General features: G+C 45.2%; 3 protein-coding genes and 1 non-coding gene across 5 annotated transcripts; 1 reads left to right on the top strand and 3 right to left on the bottom strand.

The window, feature by feature from the left end:
• Positions 1 to 1,146: 1,146 nt before the first annotated feature.
• LOC100191618 (uncharacterized) lies at positions 1,147 to 11,172 on the bottom strand. The gene is made up of 4 exons (NM_001137047.1): positions 10,331 to 11,172; positions 4,107 to 4,455; positions 2,591 to 2,867; positions 1,147 to 1,744 (listed from the first exon to the last, which is right to left on the bottom strand). Exons 1-4 carry the CDS (start codon positions 10,795 to 10,797, stop codon positions 1,569 to 1,571), a joined length of 1,269 nt encoding a protein of 422 aa, NP_001130519.1. The 5' UTR covers positions 10,798 to 11,172; the 3' UTR covers positions 1,147 to 1,568.
• On the bottom strand, positions 8,881 to 9,018 carry LOC111589828 (small nucleolar RNA Z247). The gene has a single exon (XR_004851665.1). It is a non-coding gene; the product is annotated as a small nucleolar RNA Z247 (small nucleolar RNA).
• A 5,754-nt stretch (positions 11,173 to 16,926) lies between the features above and the next one.
• On the top strand, positions 16,927 to 19,828 carry LOC100282438 (uncharacterized). Its single transcript, NM_001155349.1, is given in 11 exon segments — positions 16,927 to 17,216; positions 17,352 to 17,410; positions 17,499 to 17,574; positions 17,659 to 17,730; positions 17,850 to 17,937; positions 18,039 to 18,282; positions 18,441 to 18,556; positions 18,760 to 18,977; positions 19,078 to 19,109; positions 19,202 to 19,304; positions 19,383 to 19,828. Coding segments are annotated over 11 exon segments (1,539 nt in total). The 5' UTR covers positions 16,927 to 16,963; the 3' UTR covers positions 19,661 to 19,828.
• LOC100279718 (uncharacterized) lies at positions 17,787 to 21,763 on the bottom strand. 2 transcript variants are annotated; one of them, NM_001152677.1, is made up of 6 exons: positions 21,468 to 21,705; positions 21,217 to 21,367; positions 20,766 to 21,112; positions 20,577 to 20,646; positions 18,493 to 18,564; positions 17,787 to 18,250 (listed from the first exon to the last, which is right to left on the bottom strand). In NM_001152677.1, the coding sequence occupies exons 1-5, from the start codon at positions 21,575 to 21,577 to the stop codon at positions 18,496 to 18,498; spliced, it is 747 nt and encodes a 248-aa protein (NP_001146149.1). In that variant the 5' UTR covers positions 21,578 to 21,705; the 3' UTR covers positions 17,787 to 18,250; positions 18,493 to 18,495. The 2 variants fall into 2 exon arrangements, with proteins under 2 accessions (NP_001146149.1, XP_008651342.1); XM_008653120.2 differs by lacking the exons at positions 17,787 to 18,250; positions 18,493 to 18,564 and adding an exon at positions 19,957 to 20,345 and having other exon boundaries at positions 21,468 to 21,763.
• Between the last annotated feature and the right edge of the window lie 452 nt (positions 21,764 to 22,215).

Raw genomic sequence — 22,215 nt, forward strand, 5'->3', positions numbered from 1 at the left:
TGTTTTGAGTTTGCTGCTTCTTTCAGTAGCTGACTACATATAAAAGTAAGCATGCATATATGAGGAAGGCGCACAGAATAAAGGAATTGTTTGCTCGACATAGCCAGCAGTTATCAGGTTCCAAGCAAAAGGGATCGCCCTGCTGCGGCGATCCTGAGCAAGAAACCCAGCAGCAAAAGTGCAGGCGGCGGCCGTCAATATGATTTTGTCCGCCAGAAGCTGATTTTGGATACCAAACGTTCAGCTTCTCGACCTGATTCTTGGCCGCTTTTGTCCGCCAGAAGCGCTTGACCCAGAATCTGCTGTTAAATGGTCATCCCACCACGTCCAAAGGAACTCAGCCGATTTCTCGATGATTGGTCTCCCAAACCCCTTCGTTTCTATTATTATTATAATCGTCCATTGTACTACCGTCAATAATTATGATGGTGTTTTTTTAAACCACATGTAGCACATAGTGTACAATATTTGTTGCATATATCGTTATCTTAGGAATTACGGAATAATCTAGTTTTTTGTATGGCGATTATGAATAAGTAGGCCAGTAAAAATATGATCACATTAGCGTAATAATTTACACATAGGAGTATTTTGGACATTTTGTAAGCGGAGCACAAATCAGCATTCCTAAACGGAACGATTCTCTTCGTCAGATTCTCATAAAAGCTCCTAAAAAAAGCTGAAATAAACATGCCTTTCCCTCTTTCTCCTGTGCAAACTGAACTAGATTCGTTGATTGCATCGTTTAAAGATATAGAGGGGGTACAAATCAAGTATCCAGTGGCTAACCACGAAGGGGTTCCATATGGAACAGGCAGTTTTTGAGAATCCAGATTGTGCACAATACCCAAGAAAATTCAACATAGTTTTCATAATAGAGATTCTTTCTTACATCACATTATCATTATCCAAGATAGGGAATCTAAAGTGTTTGGATCCATAACAGATAAAATTTATCTAATTATAAGAATTTGTGAGTAACCAAACACGGCCTTATATCGAATCATCGTGTACCAAAGGAGCAAATCGTTCTGCCACCTGCCGTTTCATCATCATTTAACTTCCTGTCACGAATCAAACGAATATTTTACAAAGGTAAAAAAGGCAATCCAAACGGGTATTCGAGAGGTATGGAAGTGAATGTCTACGCATAACTTCAACTGATACATTTCACAATTTCAATTGAATACAGCCAAATACAGACGACTAAGAATCGACAAATCTGGCCTACCGCAAGGTAAAACTTCTGAAAAACAGGACACACACATACACAGTCTGTGCCATTATTTCACCTTTGCACCAGACCATCCTCGCCCTATTCCACCTGTGTGCACTTATGATGACAGACTGCTTTGAAACAGCGATGCAATACATAAGTCAGTAGGGTATATATTAGCGATAACACCCTCTACAGTACCATCAATACGGCTGGGGAGAGGGATGGAAGTCACAACACACACACAAACCCACACGCTACAACATGCATGATATGGCACGGCCACATAAGCACCCGTCATTCGAAACACTTTACAACTTAAAATGGGCACGAGGAACTCCTCTTCCAACCGTTAGATCCTTGGTTTCACGCGTCGCCCATTGGCATCACCACCGTCAAGGACTTCAGTTGAATACAAGCAGGGGCTCACGGAGTGCTCTCCTGCCTTGGCCACATACTCGAGAAGCTCGGTCAGGAGGGATGGGCAGCTTTGTTGCAAATAATCAAACCCATCGGTTTGCATGACAGCTACAAAGAAAGAAAAAGAACATGGTTAAGCAGATGCTCATATATATATGAAAGCATGTTTCATCTACTGATATGCCAGTAAACCATACATGGCATAATAATGGTACTGACCACAATACAAGATGAACAGTTCTAAGCAATATATTTTTGCAGCAAGCATTCCACATAACAAATGATATGATCAGCTACTACCCAGCCAAATAAGCGATAAACAGGTATGACTAACGAAAGGTTTTCTGACAAGCTCTTTACTCATTACTCAAATTGTCTCAAGACAAACTGTCCATTCATTTTTTTTTTCAAAAGAACCCACATGTTTCACATTTTAGAAAAACACCATGGAATTTAGAATCACTGGACCCCCACCCATGCACCCACAAAAAAAAGTAAGATCTTGTGGACAATGTTATAGAGCAAACAAGAACATTTAAACCAGAAATGGTTGGCAGAATTTAAGCCCTCAACAAATTGTAGCCAGAACTTCTCTACTCATGACAACTGTGATGCGCCCTTGTCATATCTTTGCATCATCAGCATCAGATTAAGAAGAAATTGGAAGTGTCCCATAACTTATGCTACAGTGCACAGAATCTAACCAGTCAATTATGTGTCAGGCCTCTGAACTCTCCTAAGTTTAAAGCCTTCAAAGACCAGTGCAGACAAGTATTGCTACACTTGCAGATTTTCAGCAAAATGGTGATCCTAGAATCAGTCTGACCAATATATGATCATAAAATTAAATAGCAACTAGAGCAGATACATACTCAATTTGACCTTCTAGAGCTAACATCTTCCATGAGCAATCAATATTAAAATCAAGTGAACATAGAGAAATGTTGCACTTACCTTTCAAATTTTCAGGCAGAGCTACAAATTTCAAGCAAACAGTTTTTAGCTGATAACAGTGGTGCTGTTCAGCCAGTGCCAAAGTATTTGCCACTGTATTTATTGCAACATCTTCACACAGCTTAAGTTCACAGAGCAATTTCAATCTCTCCAATGCATAACGGTCTGCAGCAGCTAGTAAATGTTGAGCCATCAAGGTGGATACCCAAGTTGTATTTACACCAGTAAGCTCTTCAATATCCGGCAACTCATCCCAATACATGAAATGGAGCAAGGCCTGCAAAATCCAATATGTATAAACTCAAAGTCAACAAATAACTGCTAGACATTGACAAGCAGGAAAATCGATGCAACATGCTTCTGACAGCAAAGGAAATGAAAAGGCAAACTTTAGTGAACATACATCTCACCAATTAAGAATGCACTCAAAATTTAACTTGGGTCTATAATTTATTTTATGATATAATCTTTGTAGCAACATAAGCTTAACCATAGACTATGGTACTTTCAAACATGAAATTATGAATCTAGTGATATCACTTCTGAATAAAAAATCTACATCCTGTTATGTTAATTATTGGCCAAAAATTATGTGGTTTGAATCTTGAAATGTGTGTATGGCAGTATGCCTTATATGATGAGAAATGGATGGAGTACCATGTAATGGAGCAAGTTACACTAGATGAATGAACTTGACCACTTACGGCCTTGTTCGGTTATTCCCATTCCACATGGATTGGATGTGATGACAAATAATTACAAAGAATTTTGACTTGTTAAGAATTCAAATTTCAAACCCACCCAATCCACTTGGATTGAGATGAAAACGAACAGGCCCTAACTATAAGTACTAGGGAAACTCAGAAATGCTTGCTAGAAGCACATTGAATCATTGGAATATCCTAAAAACGGTGCACATCATGCAACATTAGTTAGTACTCCTTCCATTCCAAATTATAATTCGTTTTGCCTTCTCTAGGCACATAGTTTTTACCGTGTATTTAAACATAGCGGTGTATTTAAACATAGCGTATGTCTAGGTGCATAGCACTATGTACTTAGAAAAGTCAAGACAGACTTATAATTTGGAACATGAGGGAGTAGCAACTATCAAACAGAAAATCAACAGAGATCAGATTTATTTGCTTCCTTAGACATTTCCAATGCAATAAAAAGGAAATATTTTAATTGCTTGTGTACAGATTTCCCAATTTTTGCAAGGTAGGGGCTTGGGACATAATTGAACCATGTCTATGTTCTGCGTGTTGATACTTGATACAACCTACAGTCAATTAGGTACGTTTCAGACAATATAATCAACCTGTCTTTTACCTATCTTTTGTGTCTGAAACACCATATTTTAGTGATGGGAGGTAGTATATACTGCTGATGGCTACCTGTATTTTATTTTTAACTAAATATAATACAGATAGTAGCATGGGAGAGATTGCCCCAAGACATGGCAGTACAAAAACCAAAGAAGACATAACCAAGTAAAACAGGGAAACAGGGTCACCTTGAATACTGGAGCCTCCATGTCTTCAATCTTTATACACTTCATGTCCTTATCCTTCATTGGGCCAAAAAGTTGTGCCCTAAAAACAGGAGACCGGGCTGAAAGAATCACCTTGTGGGCAGGAAACATCTCTCCATCAACTTCGAATGCAATGTCTGTCCTCTTTCCACTTGTCAATAGCTGACCAATATGTAGAGCCATGTTGGACCGCGGTACTGGAATTGTGTATATCTTTGGTCCTTCAGTATGTGATTGAACAACGCCAACAGTGCAGTTCACTAAAAGGCAATCATCTTTAAGATAGTCTGATGTTTCTAGGGCAGTTCGTTTGAAGAAACGCTTGTAGCCCCTGCATACACGGAAAGAATAGTCAAAGATCAAATCATGCAGCTATATCCAAGAATCAACTACACAGCCAGTCAAACTGCATACTGGATAGTAAATGAAATAATGTGTAATAAAGGAAGCACAGTGAGAACAACGATGAATCAACATATACATCAATAGAAGTATATGTTGTGTTAAATGATCATTGCCTGATATATGTAGCACTAACTTGCACTTCATAAAAAATAAGACCACAACTCCTATACAGAAGTTGCAAGCAATATATGCAAATACATAATCAGAAAGGCAAAGCAATATCATCCAACAAGCTGTTCAAAACATAGCCCTCATATAAAGACATTACAAATGGTGCACCTTAGCGCCAGAAACATCAAAATTGTTGGTTAGGCTGTCTTCGGCAGCTTATCAATCATATCTCCTATCAGATCTCCTATTTCAAATTTCAATTTGTAAGCAATGCAGTCTACATTGCAAAACAATGTTTTGCACGACCATATATACACGATCTGCCGGAGACGAAGCATAAATACTAAGACCCCAAGGGGCTAGGTAAGCAAACCCGAAGCCACCAAGAAACACTTTTACTCTTACGTTTACTTGCAAACTTTACCCTCTACATATTTTGCAATTCCATGTAATAATATGTTGGCACCTTCGAGTGCAGTTACAGAAAGTATTTGTAACACCCCGTCCAATCCCTGGACCGGCGGTACTTACTCCTGACAGCTCTCTACGATCATATATTGTCCCCACAGACCAACACGAGACTTTTGTGAGCACTTTGTCCTCACTCATGCGTGCCGAGAAAACTTCCCGATCGGTCACCCATCCCAAATTGCTCCAAGCCAAGCACGCTTAACTTGAAGGTTCTTTCGAGATAGGCTTCCGAAAAAGAAGATACACCTTGTTGGTATAGATACTCTATTAATTCTATTAAGCCTTGGGCCAGGATATCACCATCCCAGGGGCCAGGATATCACAGTATTGCAGTCCAACTTTGAACAAAAACAAAAAGCTCCAAAGTCGTTCCTAAGAGAATGCAGAGTTCAAGTATGATCATCTAGTAAATGTGAAAAAGCTCTGAAGTCATTCCTAAGGGGATGTTGAACTCAAGTATGATCACCTAGTAAAGGTGAAAAAGCTCTAAAGTCGTTTCTAAGAAAATGTGGAGCTCAAGTGTGATCACCTAGTAAAGATGAAAAAAGCTCTGAAATCGTTCTTAAGGGAATGCAGAGCTCAAGTGTGATCACCTAGTAAAGGTGAAAAAGCTCTAAAGTCATTTCTAAGGGAATGCAGAGCTCGATTCAAATCATCTAATAAAGTTGAAAATACTTCGAATTCGTTTCTAAAGGAAATGAAAAAGCTCATGTTTTCGATGAGCTAAAGCGTGAAGGTATCATTCCTAAGGGAATGCAATTAGAAAACTAATATATGTCGAAGGACATAGCTACGAAGAGTGTCGCCTTACGTGTGACTAGAATGGAATGTGTTTTTCGCCTTCAACTCAAAAAACGCGGAAGGTTTAAGTTTCACACATCACAAAGAAATCAGTAAACCAAAGCAAAGGCACGTTATATTACAATACAGATGCCAGAGAGCTTCGAGTGTTCATCCTCTCTGCATCGCAAATAACACAATAAAAGTTCTCTCGGGCATTTAGTGTTCTTGCATCACTTCGTCATAAATGTTTCGCAAAAATTTAAAACTATCATTCGTAGCTTTTTTCGCTGCTTCAGTGGCAACCGCTTCAACTTTGGTTTGCTTAATTTCAATTTTGGCCTATGAAGTGAAAACTTCCCAGTATAAACCCGGAGAAGACAAGAATCATCAACACACGTACGAAGTAGTTCAAAGAAGCAAAACAAAATAAAAGCACCTTCGACCCCCTCTGGCTGGTGTCTTTTTCTTATAGCCACGGCCTTTTCAACTGCTTTTCACGCCTGCAGTAAGTCGGACATTAGAAAGTATGCACGTCTTGCAGACAACCAAACATTAGTTAGTAAACACAAACCATCTCCCTGTTTTTCATTGACTCTTCAAGAGCAATTTCTTTTCCACCCTTCGACCATATATTAGATAAAAATTTCTTCCCCCACTCCGAAGCTTCGACAGTCGACCTTCTAACACTATCCACAGGTACTTCGAAGTTGGGGTCAGTGCAAGTCTTCATGTGTCCACATCCAACTTTTAATAAGACAGAAGCAATGCTTCGGCCACCTATCCATGCGCAGTAATCCTCTTGTGTTGAGAGGATGCCTTTAAAAACGCTTGAACTTCACTGAAAATCCACCGCATGACTCCAACAATATCACCATCAATATCCAGGCCCTTTGAGGTGGTATGACGCCAGCCATGTGCGATCGGAGGCCGGAGTGCGTTGTCCCCTAAAGAATTGCTCACAGTGGTTGAGCCAATTCAATGGCGAACTCCAACTTAGAAAACGTGGGGAGGGACGAGCGTCGATGTCCTCGTAAGCCCTAGCATCCATGCTAGTATCATAGGTGTGTGCATGGTAGGGCGACCACGCGGTCACTGCGGCCGAGACGTGGGGCAGCAGGCTGCGGCCCTCTTAGGAGAGCAACTCGTCTACCCCGACGTATTGCGTACCATTTTCTGCGAAACCGCCATGCCCCCTCAGCGGCGCTGCCCGGCAAGGAGGGGGTGATTGTCGGCCGCGGCGAGGCCAACGAGTACACGGGGGCAGCCACTATGGTAGTGCCATAGGCCCACGACAGGATTGGTGAAGGCGACAACGGAAACTTGATGTGGTGGATTGGGGTGGAGGATTGCGACGGCGCTGTGGACGACGGGCCCGACTCTATGGGCATGTCGTAGGGGTAGGAGGTGGTTTGTAGTGGTGCAGATTGCAGCGGTGCGGATGGATGAGTGAGGACCAGCCGCGGCGCAGATGGCAGCCACGCGGTTAGGGTTGGTGGCGACAGCTGGGAATTTAGGGGAGTCGAGAGGTTGATCTGTCCCGACAACAGTGCACTCAAGGTGTCCTAGACATTGCGCATGCAGTGGCTCAGGTCGACCAGTGTTGCCGAGATTTCTGCGGACGTGAGGACCAGCGTCGACGTCGAGACCGATCCCGAGACGGTGGAGGCCAGCGCGCCCGTATCGGCGAGCATCATGGCTCCCGACGAAGCAGGGGCTGCGACCAACGCGCTGGACGTTGCTGGGGGCGCCCGATGCTGGCGGCGGCTGCTGCCTGGGGGCAGCGGCAGAGCTCATGATCGTCGAGACCTCTGATACCAGATTGGTAGAAGCCGCGTTCCCTAGGTTGACCGATCTGAGGTTGTAGTGATGAGATACCGGTGGTCGAGGGATTAGTCGCGAGGGTCGGCGACCCGGCGTCGTGGTTGAGGGCGCAGCTCAGTAGGAGGCGGCTAGGGTTGGGTTCTCCCGGCCCCCTAAAGGAAGACGGAAACAATCTTGTTTCTGCTTGTCTCATCCCATAGCGTTTACAGATATATATAGAGCTTTCTCAAGTCTATCTAATAGCTCTGGATAAGTCTAACTATCTAGATAAACCTCTCAGCTAACTATGGGCCTTGGCCCCACCCTGGCCGACCGGCTATCAGCCCCTAATGGGCCGCGGGCGCCTCACATATGTCTTGCCGTACATAACAATTCGACTCTTCAAGGCAAGGAAGATTAAAATTTCTAATGATTTTTTGAACAATCCGAAAAGCAGGATGTCCTAAACGGTCATGTCTTCTATCTTGAGACGGCTTATTGACTCCACAAGCGAACTTGGCGATATGCGATGTAGGAATCGGATATAGGCCATCACGAAACATCCCCCTAAGCAAGATATGTCCCATGTCCCAATCCTTTATAAAAAGAACCAAGGGTGAAATTCAAGAAACACACTGTTATCTAATGCAAAACGAGATAAGACTTTTTGTGGCTTTAGGAACATGCAAGATTTTAGATAATTCAAGTTTTCGAGCAGGGGTATGAATAAACAAATTACTAGTATGACTAATTTCCTTACCTATGTCGGTGGCACGATGTACCTTCCCTCCACCATTATACTTCACCTAAGTGGTTAGCTTGTCGAGCTCTCCCGTAATATGATCTGTAGTCTCAGTATCATTGTACCAGTTTGTATCTACATTGTAGGAGCTCGTGGTGGTTGCAACAACTTGCTTCTGTTCTGGCTAATAATCTTCTTCATATTTGTACCAGCATGTTTTAGCCATGTGTCCATATTTTATACACACCTAGCACTGTAGACTATTAGAGAGGCTATTGTTGCCATACCCACCTTGTCGTGGAGGGCCAACACTACACCAAGGAGCAGGAGAGCAATCGCCACAACTTCCACGGCCTCGACAGGAGCTACAGCCAAAACCTCCACGACCACGATGTGCGAAGTTCACAGACGATGAGGAGCTAGAACTGCAGAGATCGACTCGTGACTCAAAAGATAACATATGTGCAGTAATTCGCTAACCGTAATTGGTTTTGCTCGAACAAGGAAAAAATTAACAACAGAATCGAAGTCTTCGTCTAATCCAGCAAGTATGTACTAAACAAGGTCTTCATCGTCAAGGGGCTTGCCAGCTGACACCATCTCATCACCAAGGTTTTGCATCTTGGCGATGTACTCCATCACGTATGAAGTGTTCTTCTTGGTGTTCACCAGTGCCATGTGTGTAGTCACCGCGCAAGCTCTAGTCTGCACGACAAACTAACCTTCAATGGCGGCCCAGGCTTCTGCAACAGTCTTCGTTCTTGCAAGGTGAACCAAGCTCTCTTTGGTGACAGAGATAAGGATGAAGTTGAGCACTTATTGATCTGAGGACAACCAATCTTCGTACTTGGGATTTGGAACCTTCTCGGTCTTGACGCCTTTCTTCTCTTTCATCTCAACTAGGGGCATCGACTTCTTCCTGTTGATGTAGCCTTCTAGATGGGCTCCCTGGATGGTAGCTCCAATCTGAGCTCGCCAGGTTGCATGGTTGTTCTTGGAAAACTTTTCGATGATCAGCTAAAGAACCACATGCATGGGCAATGAAGTCGAGCTACTAGCCTGGCGTTGTCTCGCCGGTCAGGCTCCGATGAACGTACAAAACAAACAAAGACAACGACATATGTGTGGTGCTCTACATCAATAGATGTGAGCCTGCATGTTCTTCAAATAGACAAAGGTGCTCTACATCAATAGATGTGAGCCTGCATGTTCTTCAAATAGATAAAGACAAAAGAGATTACATGATATATTCAACTTACTCCAACTTAGATATGAATATCCTAATCTACTTGTAAGACGGTTGGTGTAGAGATCAGATCCTATACGACTTATCTAATAATAAGAACATACAAAAACTGAATGCACTTCACCTCAAGACAATAGTACTTGTGAATACAAAGTGACTAAAAGAACTTAAGGGGCAGGGCAACCAGCCACCATGCACACCAGCATCTCTCAGTTTTACAACATATACAAAGTTGAAGTTTAACCAACATGATCTTGGAAACGACTATTGTGCAATCAAACCTTATGTGCAAACGTGCAAGGGAGCGTCCTAGTCTGTTAGATCATGATCCAACCGTATGTCATATTTAACACTTAAACACTTCCACCACCAGCTCACATAGATTTATTAACACACCACAGTTATATCTACAGTTGGATCATGATCTAATGATCTGATGAACCAGGATGTTGGTTTGCACGCTTTCACATAAGGCATGATTGTACAGTAGTCGTTGCCCATAATCTTAGAGCACATACATCATTTCCTACTCAAGATAATGATCAATTTAGCAAGTTCCAATTGGGCAGGTCAGTTCAATTTGGCAGGCACCACAAAGTTTTGTGACATGCACACCCGTCTCACACACATAGGGTAAGGAAGACTCACCACATGCTGCCGCGGTACTTGAGGGTGTATGGGCCGCTCTCGAGCGACCTCCCGAAGTGGGTATGCACCTTATCCTGACCCTTGCCGCTCTGGTCGACGAGCGTGAGCTCGAACAGCGCGCGCACATCGGTGCCCTCGCTGGCGAGGGCTATGAAGAGCGAGACGTAGGCAGCGCCGTCCTCGGCGCTCTTCCCGTCGGGGTAGAAGTAGATCGCCCAGTCGAATCCCCCCACGTTGAAGGACTCGGAAGCGATGAACTTCCCCACCCCGATTCCCTTGGAGAGAGAGTAGCCCGCGATTTTGAAGTGGTGGGAGCCGTTCACCGTCTTGGTGACCGACGTGGACGCCGTCTCTGAAGGAGCCGAGGAAGGGGAGGCGGAGGACGACGCGGCGAGCGTCGAGAACGGCCGCCCTGCGGCGGGGGAGGCGGAGGAGGGGCCGCCGCGACAGACACGGCCGGCGCCCATCGCGGAGAAACGGATCGAGATCGGGCTAGGGTTCCACCCCGAGCGGCGGCGATTCGGCGCGGATCGGGGCGGGGGCGCCGGATTCAGACGCGGGGATTCCAGTGTGTGTGGGGGTGAGGGGGCGAGATGAAACGGAGACTCGCAATGAAACGATGGCGATGGCGATGACGATGGCGATGGCGATGACGAGCCGGCGAGGAGGTGGTGTGTGGTTTTGTTTGGGTTGGTACGGGTTCTCTTTGGGTTTCGCCTGGGGGTAATAATATACGTACGGCTCGCCGTCGACGACTGGCCCGGAGCACCCGGAGACGACAGAAGGTTGGATGGACACCTGAAACCTGATGACCTGAACTCGCGTTGCTGTTTGCCAGGCAGGCAAACCAGCTTGCGTCCGGTAAGACCGGTTTGAGGAATTTTCTATATAATACTAGACTAGTTAGCGTTTTATATATTACTAGTTAATGACCCGTGTGTTGCTCGAGTATATTATGTTTGATGAGTAATAACCATAACAAAGACGTATCAATGTTACATAATACAATGCTTGTGTATTATGATGCCACACAAAAACAGATATTACATTTTATCTTGGTTAAAAGACCTAAAGAGATATGAGTTAGAAAGGAACATACACCGTGTGTCGCTTTTCTGTCGTGTTGGGTTTGTATGATTTTTCACGGTGTATCCGTGATGTAGCGGCCCACTAATACATCCTTAGGTAGCTTTCACGGCCTATAACAGTTGGTAAGGGAGGTGAATAGGCATACGTATTTCGCGCGTGAAGCATGACGACCATCGAAACTGATGTTTTATAGTAGTAGATAGATAGATTATAGTAGTAGATAATACTCTCTATCCTAAAAACAATAAAAACATCTATTTTCTAATGATATTAACTATAAAAAAACATGGTATCAAATTAACATCATTTTGAAATGTAGTTTCATAACTTACCTCTTTGATGTGATAAATATTAATATTATTTTGTATCTTTCTGCTTAAATTTTATGATAGCTTGTTTTAGGATAAATTTTGATTCCTTGTATTTCAACACAAAAGTGGTAGTAGTGTTTATAAAGCACACTTAGTTGTATTATAAAATCAGTTTCTTAAAAGGAACATGGTGCAACGATGGTTTAGGCTAGCTGCATCGGTTCCCGCCAGACCGCCCCCTCCCCTCGATCTCGTGGCTACAGGAGCTCCCACGGCTGCAGCGGTGTCCCCTATAAGGCCCCGGCCGGCGGAAGTGAATAGAATTCCGCCAGAAACAGCATGAGGACACTGGCTCCCCTTTCTTTGTTCGCGTGTACGTCAGTTTTTTTAATAGTTGAAGAAACTTGATAATATATGATGAATATGGTTGAATAATGATATTTTATGATTGTAGTGTGGTATAGAGAGAATATAGGAGGAACTGTTGCGGGAGATGAAAAGTAGAAGGTAGAATCTAGCTAAGGTGGCACAAAAGTAGGCTATAGGGAGACAAATTTAAAGAAAACCACTGCGGATACCTTTATCCTTAAATCTTATAGCGAGGGCGCTACTTCGATCATGATCTAAAATTGAGAGGAAACATGTGCTTTTAAAATTTTGGACTCTAACGATATGTTTTTTAAATTTTCAAAAACAAGGTAATTCTAAAGGAGACGTAAAATACAAGTAGCACGAGACAAGCAATGATCGTTCAACTTAGTTCACGTATTAAAACCATTTCTACACCCAATCGACCTCCATTGGGCTAAAAGACTCCAACCAATCCATTCAGACGATCATATCACAGTGGGGTAGTTTGAAAAATGTTAAGTCTGACACGAACTCATATCCTTGTATCTAACACTTGGCCTGTAATATGGCGTGCTGGCAAGGTACTACTGCTCCATTAGCCACTTGCACATGCAGACAAGAAGATTTCTGTGATACACCTTGCAAGGACTGCTTCCACTTGTCATTCAAGAATGAATGAGAACTTCCACCGTCAATAAGAATCAATGGTGGTATTCCTTGAATACAGGGCAGTAATTTCAAAGTATGTGGAGTTTCTGAACCCAGCCATGCTGCTTTGGAAATTGATAGAAACAGTTGTGCAGATGGTTCCTCAACTGTCTCCACCACTGGCTCTTCTTCTGGTTCTTCAGACAACAATTCCCATACTTCTTCCATGGCGTACAATTGAGCTGTGGCCACACATTTATGACCATAACTCCACTTTTTCGCGCACTTACCACACAGTCCCTTGGTCCGTCTGAAACGACGCAGAGAATCCAATTTGTCCGAAGAAGACCATTTATCTGGTTGTGCACCGCTCTTCATGATTTCCTCCTTCTCCATCTTGCCAAGAGATGATGGTGCTTTGTAAGATGTTCGTCCAAATGGTGGTTATGTACGTTGCCATTTACTTGAAGATGTCGCTTCCTCTTGCACCAATGCGAGAGAGCAAGCAGTATCGAGAGTCGAAGGCCTTTGCACCATTACGACAGACCTAATATCATCACGTAAGCCGTCCACGAATCTCATGGTGTAATACAATGGATCGACATTGGCTTCGTAAGCTGAAAGATGATCCACAAGAGTACAAAATTGCTCTACATAATCGTCCACCGATCCTAATTGTCGTATTTGGAACATCTTACGAATCAGAGATTCATGCTGATCACAGCCAAACCACTCATGTATTTGGAGGCAATATTCAGACCAAGACATGGACCGAATTCGGCACCCGATCGACTGCAACCACCCAACTGCTCGTCCTCCAAAATGCATATACGCAATTTTAACCCATTTGCGTCTCTCTACTTAATACATGTCGAAGTAACTCTCACATCGTGATTTCCACAGCTGTGGATTATCACCATCGAACTGCGGGAAATTAATCAGAGGCAAATTACCTTGACCCCCTCTATTTGCTTCCTGATTATCCTCCCAATCAAAATTATGACTCATGCCAGAAGTACCACGAGGCTATGGATTCGACTGATACGTACCCTTGACCGGGGCACGAGTTTGGTGCTGATGTCTACCAAACCCACGCTCCCGGTGGTGCTGATTCTTGTGATGGCCATCAAGCTCGTCGGTGTAAAGTGTCGCAGCATGTTCGCGCCTGGTCGCCGACCCCCAAGGATGCAGGTTACCCGGACTGGATGCGTCGTTCCACATCGTCTCCCTTTCCATGAAGCGATTGGCGCGACACATCTCCAGATTCAGGTTATCCAGCGTCTTCTCAATATCTAGCTTCCAACCTTCGATCTGTGTGTGATCAATCTCGAGAGCGATGAAGCGTGCTTCCATCTTCTGCTCATTCTCTTCGATTCGCTGCCCGAGCACCCCTCAACGTCCCACCATAGTGTCGTTCAATCGCCCTTCCATGTGAGACATTTCGTCTAACACCTTCTACATCGCCGTCTCCATTCCTGCGGCCACCGATGACCGTGTGCGATGCCCGGTATGGGATGAACCTCCTCTAGGTTTGAAACTAGTTCTGATACCAGATGTTGACGCCCCTCGGCGTTCAGATGAATAAGAAGCAAGAACTGGGGAAAGAAGGAATTAGGCGATACAGATTTTGATGCTTATTTTCTTCATATCCTGTTCATTTTCTCGGACCTGTTTATAAAGCATCTCAACGCCGCGGCGCCGCCGCCACAGTACCTGGACAGGCTAACGGACTTTACACGGGCCACATCGGCCCATGGAATTTCCTATTCATCTTCCTTTCGCGCCTAAACTCGTTGTCGACGTCGTCTTCAGCCTGTGTCTCCTTCGTGCCGAAGTCACGCACCACTTCCTTGGTGCTGGCTTCGTCCATAAAGTGATAACAAAATTAATATATCCCTTCAGACATCGGCAAAATATAAGATGTAAATACAATCATCATAATATCTGTAGTTATGTGATGTTTCACATATCGAAGAGCAAATCTGAGCTTGGCAATAGAGTTTGTAAATTGCCAACAGATCACCTTTCCTAACAACATAATAGTCACTGCCCTGCCCATTAATCTACACTCGACAAAATGCTGGAAAAACTATAAGAGCTAGTTTAGGAACACCATTTCCCTTGGGAAAATAGAAATCCCTTGGAAAATTGATGTTCCCAAACTAGCCCTAAAGCGTTAAAGCTACACAAAGTATGTGGTCATACCTGTGGTACTCGACATAACGAGCAAAACTATGCCTTGTGTGGTACTCGACATAACAACATATAAATTATTCGATAAAATTTAGTACATAACAATTACATGAAAACGAACAAGGCACATATTATCGTCAAGCTTGATAACATAAAATAGTTGAAAAGTTGGAAATCTTTAGCATATATGTTTTATTATGAGAAACATACATCCAGATTTCCACTAAACTCGCCAGTAAAAAAAAAGAAAAACATAATTCACAAGAGCCAAGTGCTAAGCTTGAAGGAAACTACTCTCACAACATATAAAACACCCACGGAACTAAGAGTTTTAAAACTGAATAAATAAATCTAAATGATGTGATAGATACGACGTGCGCATTAAATGCAACTGATATTAATACCTGCTCCACCAATGACACCGCGGTCTACGATGACGCACGTTTGCGAATACCGGGCGCTAATCCCTCGCTTCGATGATTGTTCTCAACAACTTCGGATGAGACATGCAACATCTAGTGTGACATCATGGCCCCCAGAGAATGGTGATATCCTGGCCCAAGTCTTAATAGAATTAATAGTGTAACCATACCAATAAGATGCATCTTCTTTTTCGGAAGCTTATCTCGAAAAACCTCCAAGTTAAGCATGCTTGGCTTGAAGCAATTTGGAATGAGTGATCGAACATGAAGTTTTCTCGGGTGCGCATGAGTGACGACAAAGTATGCATAAAAGACTCGTGCTGGTCTGTGGGGACAATGTATGATCCTAGAGAGCTGCCAGGAGTAAGTAACGCCTGTCCGGGAGTGGACGGGGTGTTACAAGTGGTATCAGAGCCGACCCTCACGGTTTCACGGGCGTGTGTGGGTTAGGGGTTCAGGTATATGGCACATGACACATTTGGGCCTGGTATGGTCACGTGGCATGGCATATGACGACACTAGACACACAGACATGGCTAAGAGGAGAGGTTTCTGGCTTCAGGATGATCGACGAGGATGTCGATCTTCTGAGAGGGTGGATTGTGATATCCTGTCCTAAGCATTAATAGAATTAATAGTGTACTCATATCAATAAGGTCTATTTTTTTCGGAAGTCTATTTCGAAAGAACCTCCAAATTAAGTGTAGTAAATAAAAAGGACCCCGTACCATTAGGATCAAAATGTTAATCAAAATGTTTTGGTGTTTAAAGAGTTGAGAAGTCCAGGATTCAAAAATAAAAGAAGCTCAAAGATTCAGCGTGGACGTGTCCCTTCGCTCCCTTGTCACCCGTCGTAGCATCGGCCTAGTCCCACCGCCCACCACCAAAGCAGACGAGCGTCCACCACAAGTTCCACAACGCAACACCTCGTGCTGCCGTTGCACGCCAGGACAGACGTCGCCGGCTGGAACCCGACGCTGGTCGCCGGCCAACAGCGGCATAGGAGATGGGGGTAGCCGCCCGACCCTCCCCAACTGAAGCTTGCACGCGTACGCGAGCGTGGCCAAAGGGAACGAAGGAATCCAGGCTCGGTACGGTTATGTGCACGAGAACCGTTTCTTGTTGTTGCAGACTTGCAGTAGCACCCTCAGTCCGTCACGCGTGTACGGATATGTTTGTTCCTGACACACGGCAATGAGAAGCAAAATGATCATCCAAACCAACTGTCCCTGCAGTTGCTGCAGGCGAGACTTGTCCGTTCAAATGGAGCCGCGTCCTGCTCCATATTCGCAAAGCAACGTTGCTTCAGTCTCAGATCAGCTAGTAATTTCGAGCAACAGATCCAGCAAGGACTAGCAGAAAGCAGCCTGTAAATTCTAGCCACCGGGAAACTGGGCAAACGCTGCCAATCATTGAAGCCATCACTGGATATGTGTGTCCATCTCCATCATCACAAACAAGAGCCACGCAGTCGGCACACACACAGAGACAAGTCACTGTCTCGAAGTGTCGGTTTCGAACTCGAACAGGGCAGGTGCTCGCCGTCCCTCTTTTACTAGCCTTCGGAAAGCGCGGCCTGTGTCTCCGGCCTTTGCCACTTCCACAGGGAGTCCGGGGCCATGCAGAGCTCCGTAAAGCTCGCGGTGCTTGCTCTTCTGCTAGCGGCAGCAGCTCACCACGGTCTGCTGCCGCTGCCGACGGCGCGATGCTACTGGCTCAACCCGGAGATCTACGACGCCGGCGGGCTGAGCCGCCGCGCGTTCCCGGACGGCTTCGTCTTCGGGACGGCCGCGTCGGCGTACCAGGTCGAGGGGATGGCCAAGCACGGCGGGCGGGGCCCCAGCATCTGGGACGCCTTCATAGAGGTTCCCGGTAAGTAAGCCGGCCGACCAGGTTCAGCAACACAACCATGGCCGCCGCCTTCTTCTTCTTCCGATTCTTGGTTGGGATGGTGGCACTGATGTTTGAAATTGTCTTCTTGTTGATCCGGGGAATGAAAAAAACAAGGGACCATCCCTAACAATGCCACCGCTGACGTGACGGTCGACGAGTATCATCGGTACAAGGTGTGTTCTCTGAATGCATTGGGTTCTTCTTGTTTTTGGGTGCTCCTTGTTGTTTCGTGACGCCTGACGGATGTTCTTCGAGGAACAGGAAGATGTGAACATAATGAAGAACATGGGCTTTGATGCGTACCGATTTTCGATCTCTTGGTCGAGGATTTTCCCAGGTAGGTGTGCTCCATTCTGTAGAATTTTCTTGGGTCCAAGGAGTTTCTGAGGTAGAGTTCTGTGTGTATATATAATATACGCAGATGGAACTGGCAAGGTAAACCAGGAAGGAGTGGATTACTACAACAGGCTCATAGATTACATGCTCCAGCAAGGTAAGTTTCCACCATATGGCAGTTAGGCAGTTATTTATGTATATAGATATAGATATATTCTTTCAGGAAACATTCAGATTCCTGGTTAACCTTTATATATATGTATACATACAAGTCAGGTATCGCGCCGTATGCAAATCTCTACCATTATGACCTCCCATTGGCACTCCATGAACAGTACCTGGGCTGGCTTAGCCCAAAGATTGTGTAAGAATTGCAAACTAGACGACATCTAGAAACCAAATTTCAAATTGATTCAACCATGTGTCAGTCAGTCTGACCCAGCTGCACGCCGTGCCCAATCGAAGGGAGGCGTTTGCAGACTACGCCGAGTTCTGCTTCCACGCGTTCGGAGACAGGGTGAAGAACTGGTTTACCTTCAACGAGCCGAGGTGCGTCGCTGCTCTGGGCTACGACAATGGCTTGCACGCACCGGGAAGGTGTTCCGGGTGCCCCGCCGGAGGCAACTCCACCACGGAGCCGTACCTTGTCGCACACCATCTCATCCTTTCTCATGCAGCTGCTGTCAGGCGATACCGCGACAAGTATCAGGTAAAAATAAAATGCAGACCTGCTAACTATATATTTCAAGCCTCCGAACCCAGAACCAGAAGTGTGAATTGCACGGTGCAGATTTAGTTCAGTAATTAAAATGTCAGTGTTCAGGCATCCAGAAAATGATCCGTATTCCTTTTCCACTAAACGAACAGCTTCACCAGAAGGGGAAGATTGGAATTCTCCTGGATTTCGTGTGGTACGAACCTTTCAGCGACAGCAATGCGGACCAGGCTGCAGCACAGCGAGCCAGGGACTTCCACCTAGGCTGGTAAACGCCTGAAAGCACATGCACTTGATTATACAAGGACCCAATTGTCATTGCTGATCTTATTAGAGGTTCTTTGTATCAGTGACATTATTAGCTATAGTGTACTAGGCAACTAGACACAAACTGATGATATCTTATATTTGGGGAAACAAACCAACACAGCTCGTTGCCAAGAACAAACTGATACTGCAACATCCTTACAGGTTCCTTGACCCCATTGTACATGGACGGTACCCGTACTCGATGCAAGAGATTGCCAAAGACAGGCTACCGTTGTTCAGCGATGAAGAAGCCAGGATGGTGAAAGGCTCTATAGACTATGTTGGCATCAACCACTACACTTCTTTCTACATGAAGGACCCTGGGACATGGAACCTGACACCAGTCAGCTACCAGGATGATTGGCATGTTGGTTTTGTCTGTAAGTTTCTGACTCCACGAACCAAATTCTTGAATTCCGCAGTTTCTTGTGCTGCCGTCACCTCATCTAGTCGTATGTTGATCCTCACATGTTTCTGCAGACGAACGAAATGGAGTTCCTATTGGCGCTCACGTAAGTGTACTGCTAGATGTCTTCAGACGTCGAAAGCAGGAAAGTTGGTTTGCCTCTGATTATGGTACTGTAAATTTCTTTGAGCTCTGTAGGCAAACTCCTACTGGCTGTACATTGTGCCGTGGGGCATCAACAAGGCTGTCAGCTATGTCAAGGAAACTTACAAAAATCCTACAATGATCCTTGCTGAAAACGGTAACTCATGAATCGAAATTCAAATTTCCAGGTAGAACGGTATATGCTTTGAATTAATTAAGTGGTGTGCTCTTGCAGGAATGGACCAACCTGGTGATGTCAGTATTACTCAGGGTGTGCATGACACAGTAAGAATCCGTTATTACAGAGACTACATAACTGAGCTCAAGAAGGCAATAGATGATGGTGCCAGAGTCATTGGGTACTTTGCGTGGTCGCTGCTTGACAACTTCGAGTGGAGGCTTGGGTACACTTCGCGGTTTGGCTTGGTGTACGTGGACTACAAGACTCTGAAGAGGTACCCCAAGGATTCAGCTTTCTGGTTCAAGCATATGCTGTCCAAGAAAAGGAGCTAGAGAATTGCAGACAAGAGGACCACTGGCTTCACGTGTCATACAAAAGTTCACTCTGCAAATCCTCTTAGTATGTCAGATTTAGCTTAAGGAACCGTGCAGACAATTGAGTCTCAAGGCTCGACATCTCTAGCTTCGTTAATTGTTGCAAGGCAATAAATTGGTATCTTCGAAAACCTTGAGTCTCCATAATAGAACAAGTAGAAGCACAATGACGGGATCACAGACAAATGACACACAAGTTCACCAACATAAACGGCATAAAAAAAACAAAAGGGGCGAATTAAAACTTCGTTACATTCAACAAGCTGAAAATTGAACTCATTTTATTCGATAATCCATTTAGCCAAACCATATATATTTGACCACACGGTATATAGCTCAAATCAACAACGAAATCATGGTAGCTTCATCGCTATACTTTATATACTGAACTTATACTTGAGATTCTATCTCGCCGTTTTTCTGTTCAAGAGCTTATCTTCACCGTGCTAACATGACAACTTAACTTCTATCCTATACTTATCTGTGGTAGGGGGAAACCAGGTCATTAAGACAACAGCATGTAGAAATTATTATAGATACACTTCAGAAGATAACTTGGCCTGTCCAATTGCCTTACAGTAAACATCTCCATCGCTATTTCTATAAACAAAGCTTAGTTAACTTCATCTGATCTGTCTGCGACCTGAAAATTTATTCAGAAATTTAACTATATAATGCATTTCAGGAAAACTAAGATATGGTTAAATTGCTTAGTCGTGCTTGTGGCAAGTTCCTAAATCCTAATTTGCAGTTCTAGGAATTCTTACATTTTGCGCTGATTTGAAGTTCTTAGCTGCGCAGTACATGTTCCGGAATTAAAAATGCAATTCCAACTACCATCCTAATTCAAGTAGTCCGCTCAAGTTTAACATACCATATAAACATACGGATCCAGGGCACCACCATTGCCTGCACGCCGCAAGCCGCCCTCCTGCTTCAACAGCCTGCAAGTTTTGCATGAGCAGAAGCACACAGATACGCGGATACACAGGTCAGGCAGAAGTAATCAGGTAACCATTGCAAAACCTTTTCAAATGGAAGTTGGAGGCAGAGTCAAGCTCACCATCGTATCGCTTTGCTCGTGCCGGAGTTGTCGCCGACGGCGGCGCGGATGTCGTTCTCCGTCGCTGGCCCAGCTTGCGTCTGCGAAAACCACTGCATGATCACCTCCGCCCTCCTCGGCCCCTTACCACCAGCAGCACAACCCACCCGCGGAGCCCCGCGGCATCTCCCCGACGTGGCCGTGGAGCCCGCGGACGCGGCGGCCGTGACGGTGCTCCCCTCGCTGGCCACGGCGCTGCTCCTCTCGCTCTGGCCGTCGTCACCACCGCTGTCGATCTCGATCCACACGCCCTTCCGCTTCTTCTCTGCGTCGGTATGGAACAGCGCGCTTGTGGCCTCGGCTAGCACCTGGAGCCAAGGAGCAGAGCCATCAGTGCGTAATCGCAGAAGAGATATTCTCGCAACCGCGTGCTGATCACGATCACGAGTCGATGAACTCGCCGATTGCACACCTTAGGGTCGATGCGGCGGAGGGAGGCGACGACGGAGAGCACGCGTAGGGGATCGACGGGGCGACCGCGCTGTGCCGAGTCGGAGACGCATGACCTCGTCGACGCGCCGGAGTAGGAGGACGAGGAGCCCGAGTAGCAGTAGAACTCCTCGCTGCAATGCAGAGAAGCGCGCCGCAACGGAGGGTCGGGTGAAATTGCGGTGATGAAGTGCAATTCCGTAGCGCGATGAGCAGATGACGCGAGGCAGGTACCTGAGAGCGGGAGGACGCGAAGGCGGGGCCAGCCGGGGTGTGGAGTCGGCGAGGAAGAGGAGCGCGCGGGCCCCGGATACGTCGGCGAAGGTGGGATACTCTGTTCCCATGCCGCCCGCCGAGCTCTCCGGCAGAGGAGGAGGAGCCGCCCGGCGGTCGTGGTGTTGGAGGGCTGGAGGCAGCGCCAGCGGTTGCCGGGGCCCGGGGGGATGGGATTCTGTGGGGGATTTTCGAAAAGTTTCGGGGGCGTGGCCGTGAGGATGACAGGGGAGCAGCGCCATTTTAAAATTTCGAGCGACTGGGGGAAAGGCGGAAACTCCGAAGGCGTGCGGCGGTGCGGGCCCGTGTTTCGCCTCTTAAATTGATGGGCCCAATTCAGATTCGAATCCGGCCCATGACATTGAAAATTGTCCGGGAAAGAGGCCCGCAGTTCAGTCTAAGTCTAACTATCGTTGGACTGTTGGTTTGTTCTCCAGCAATATCGTTTAAATTTTATTTTTAAATAAATATTTTTTATTTTTTTATAGTTTTCTATAAAAGATTCTGTCATTTATATCTTTTTTATCTTCAGCAACATTCTCTAAATTCGATCCTGTATAACTAGAGTGTTACCAAATTCCACAATATATATTGTATTTAAATCAGTCACTTGTAAAAAAACGTTCCTATGTTACCAAAATGGAACTATGCAATAAATAAAATAATTATATTATGTAATATACAGTACTAATCGTTTTTGCTAAAGAAC

Source organism: Zea mays, chromosome 7, assembly GCF_902167145.1.
Source record: "Zea mays cultivar B73 chromosome 7, Zm-B73-REFERENCE-NAM-5.0, whole genome shotgun sequence".
In the NCBI taxonomy this organism is placed as follows: Eukaryota; Viridiplantae; Streptophyta; class Magnoliopsida; order Poales; family Poaceae; genus Zea; species Zea mays.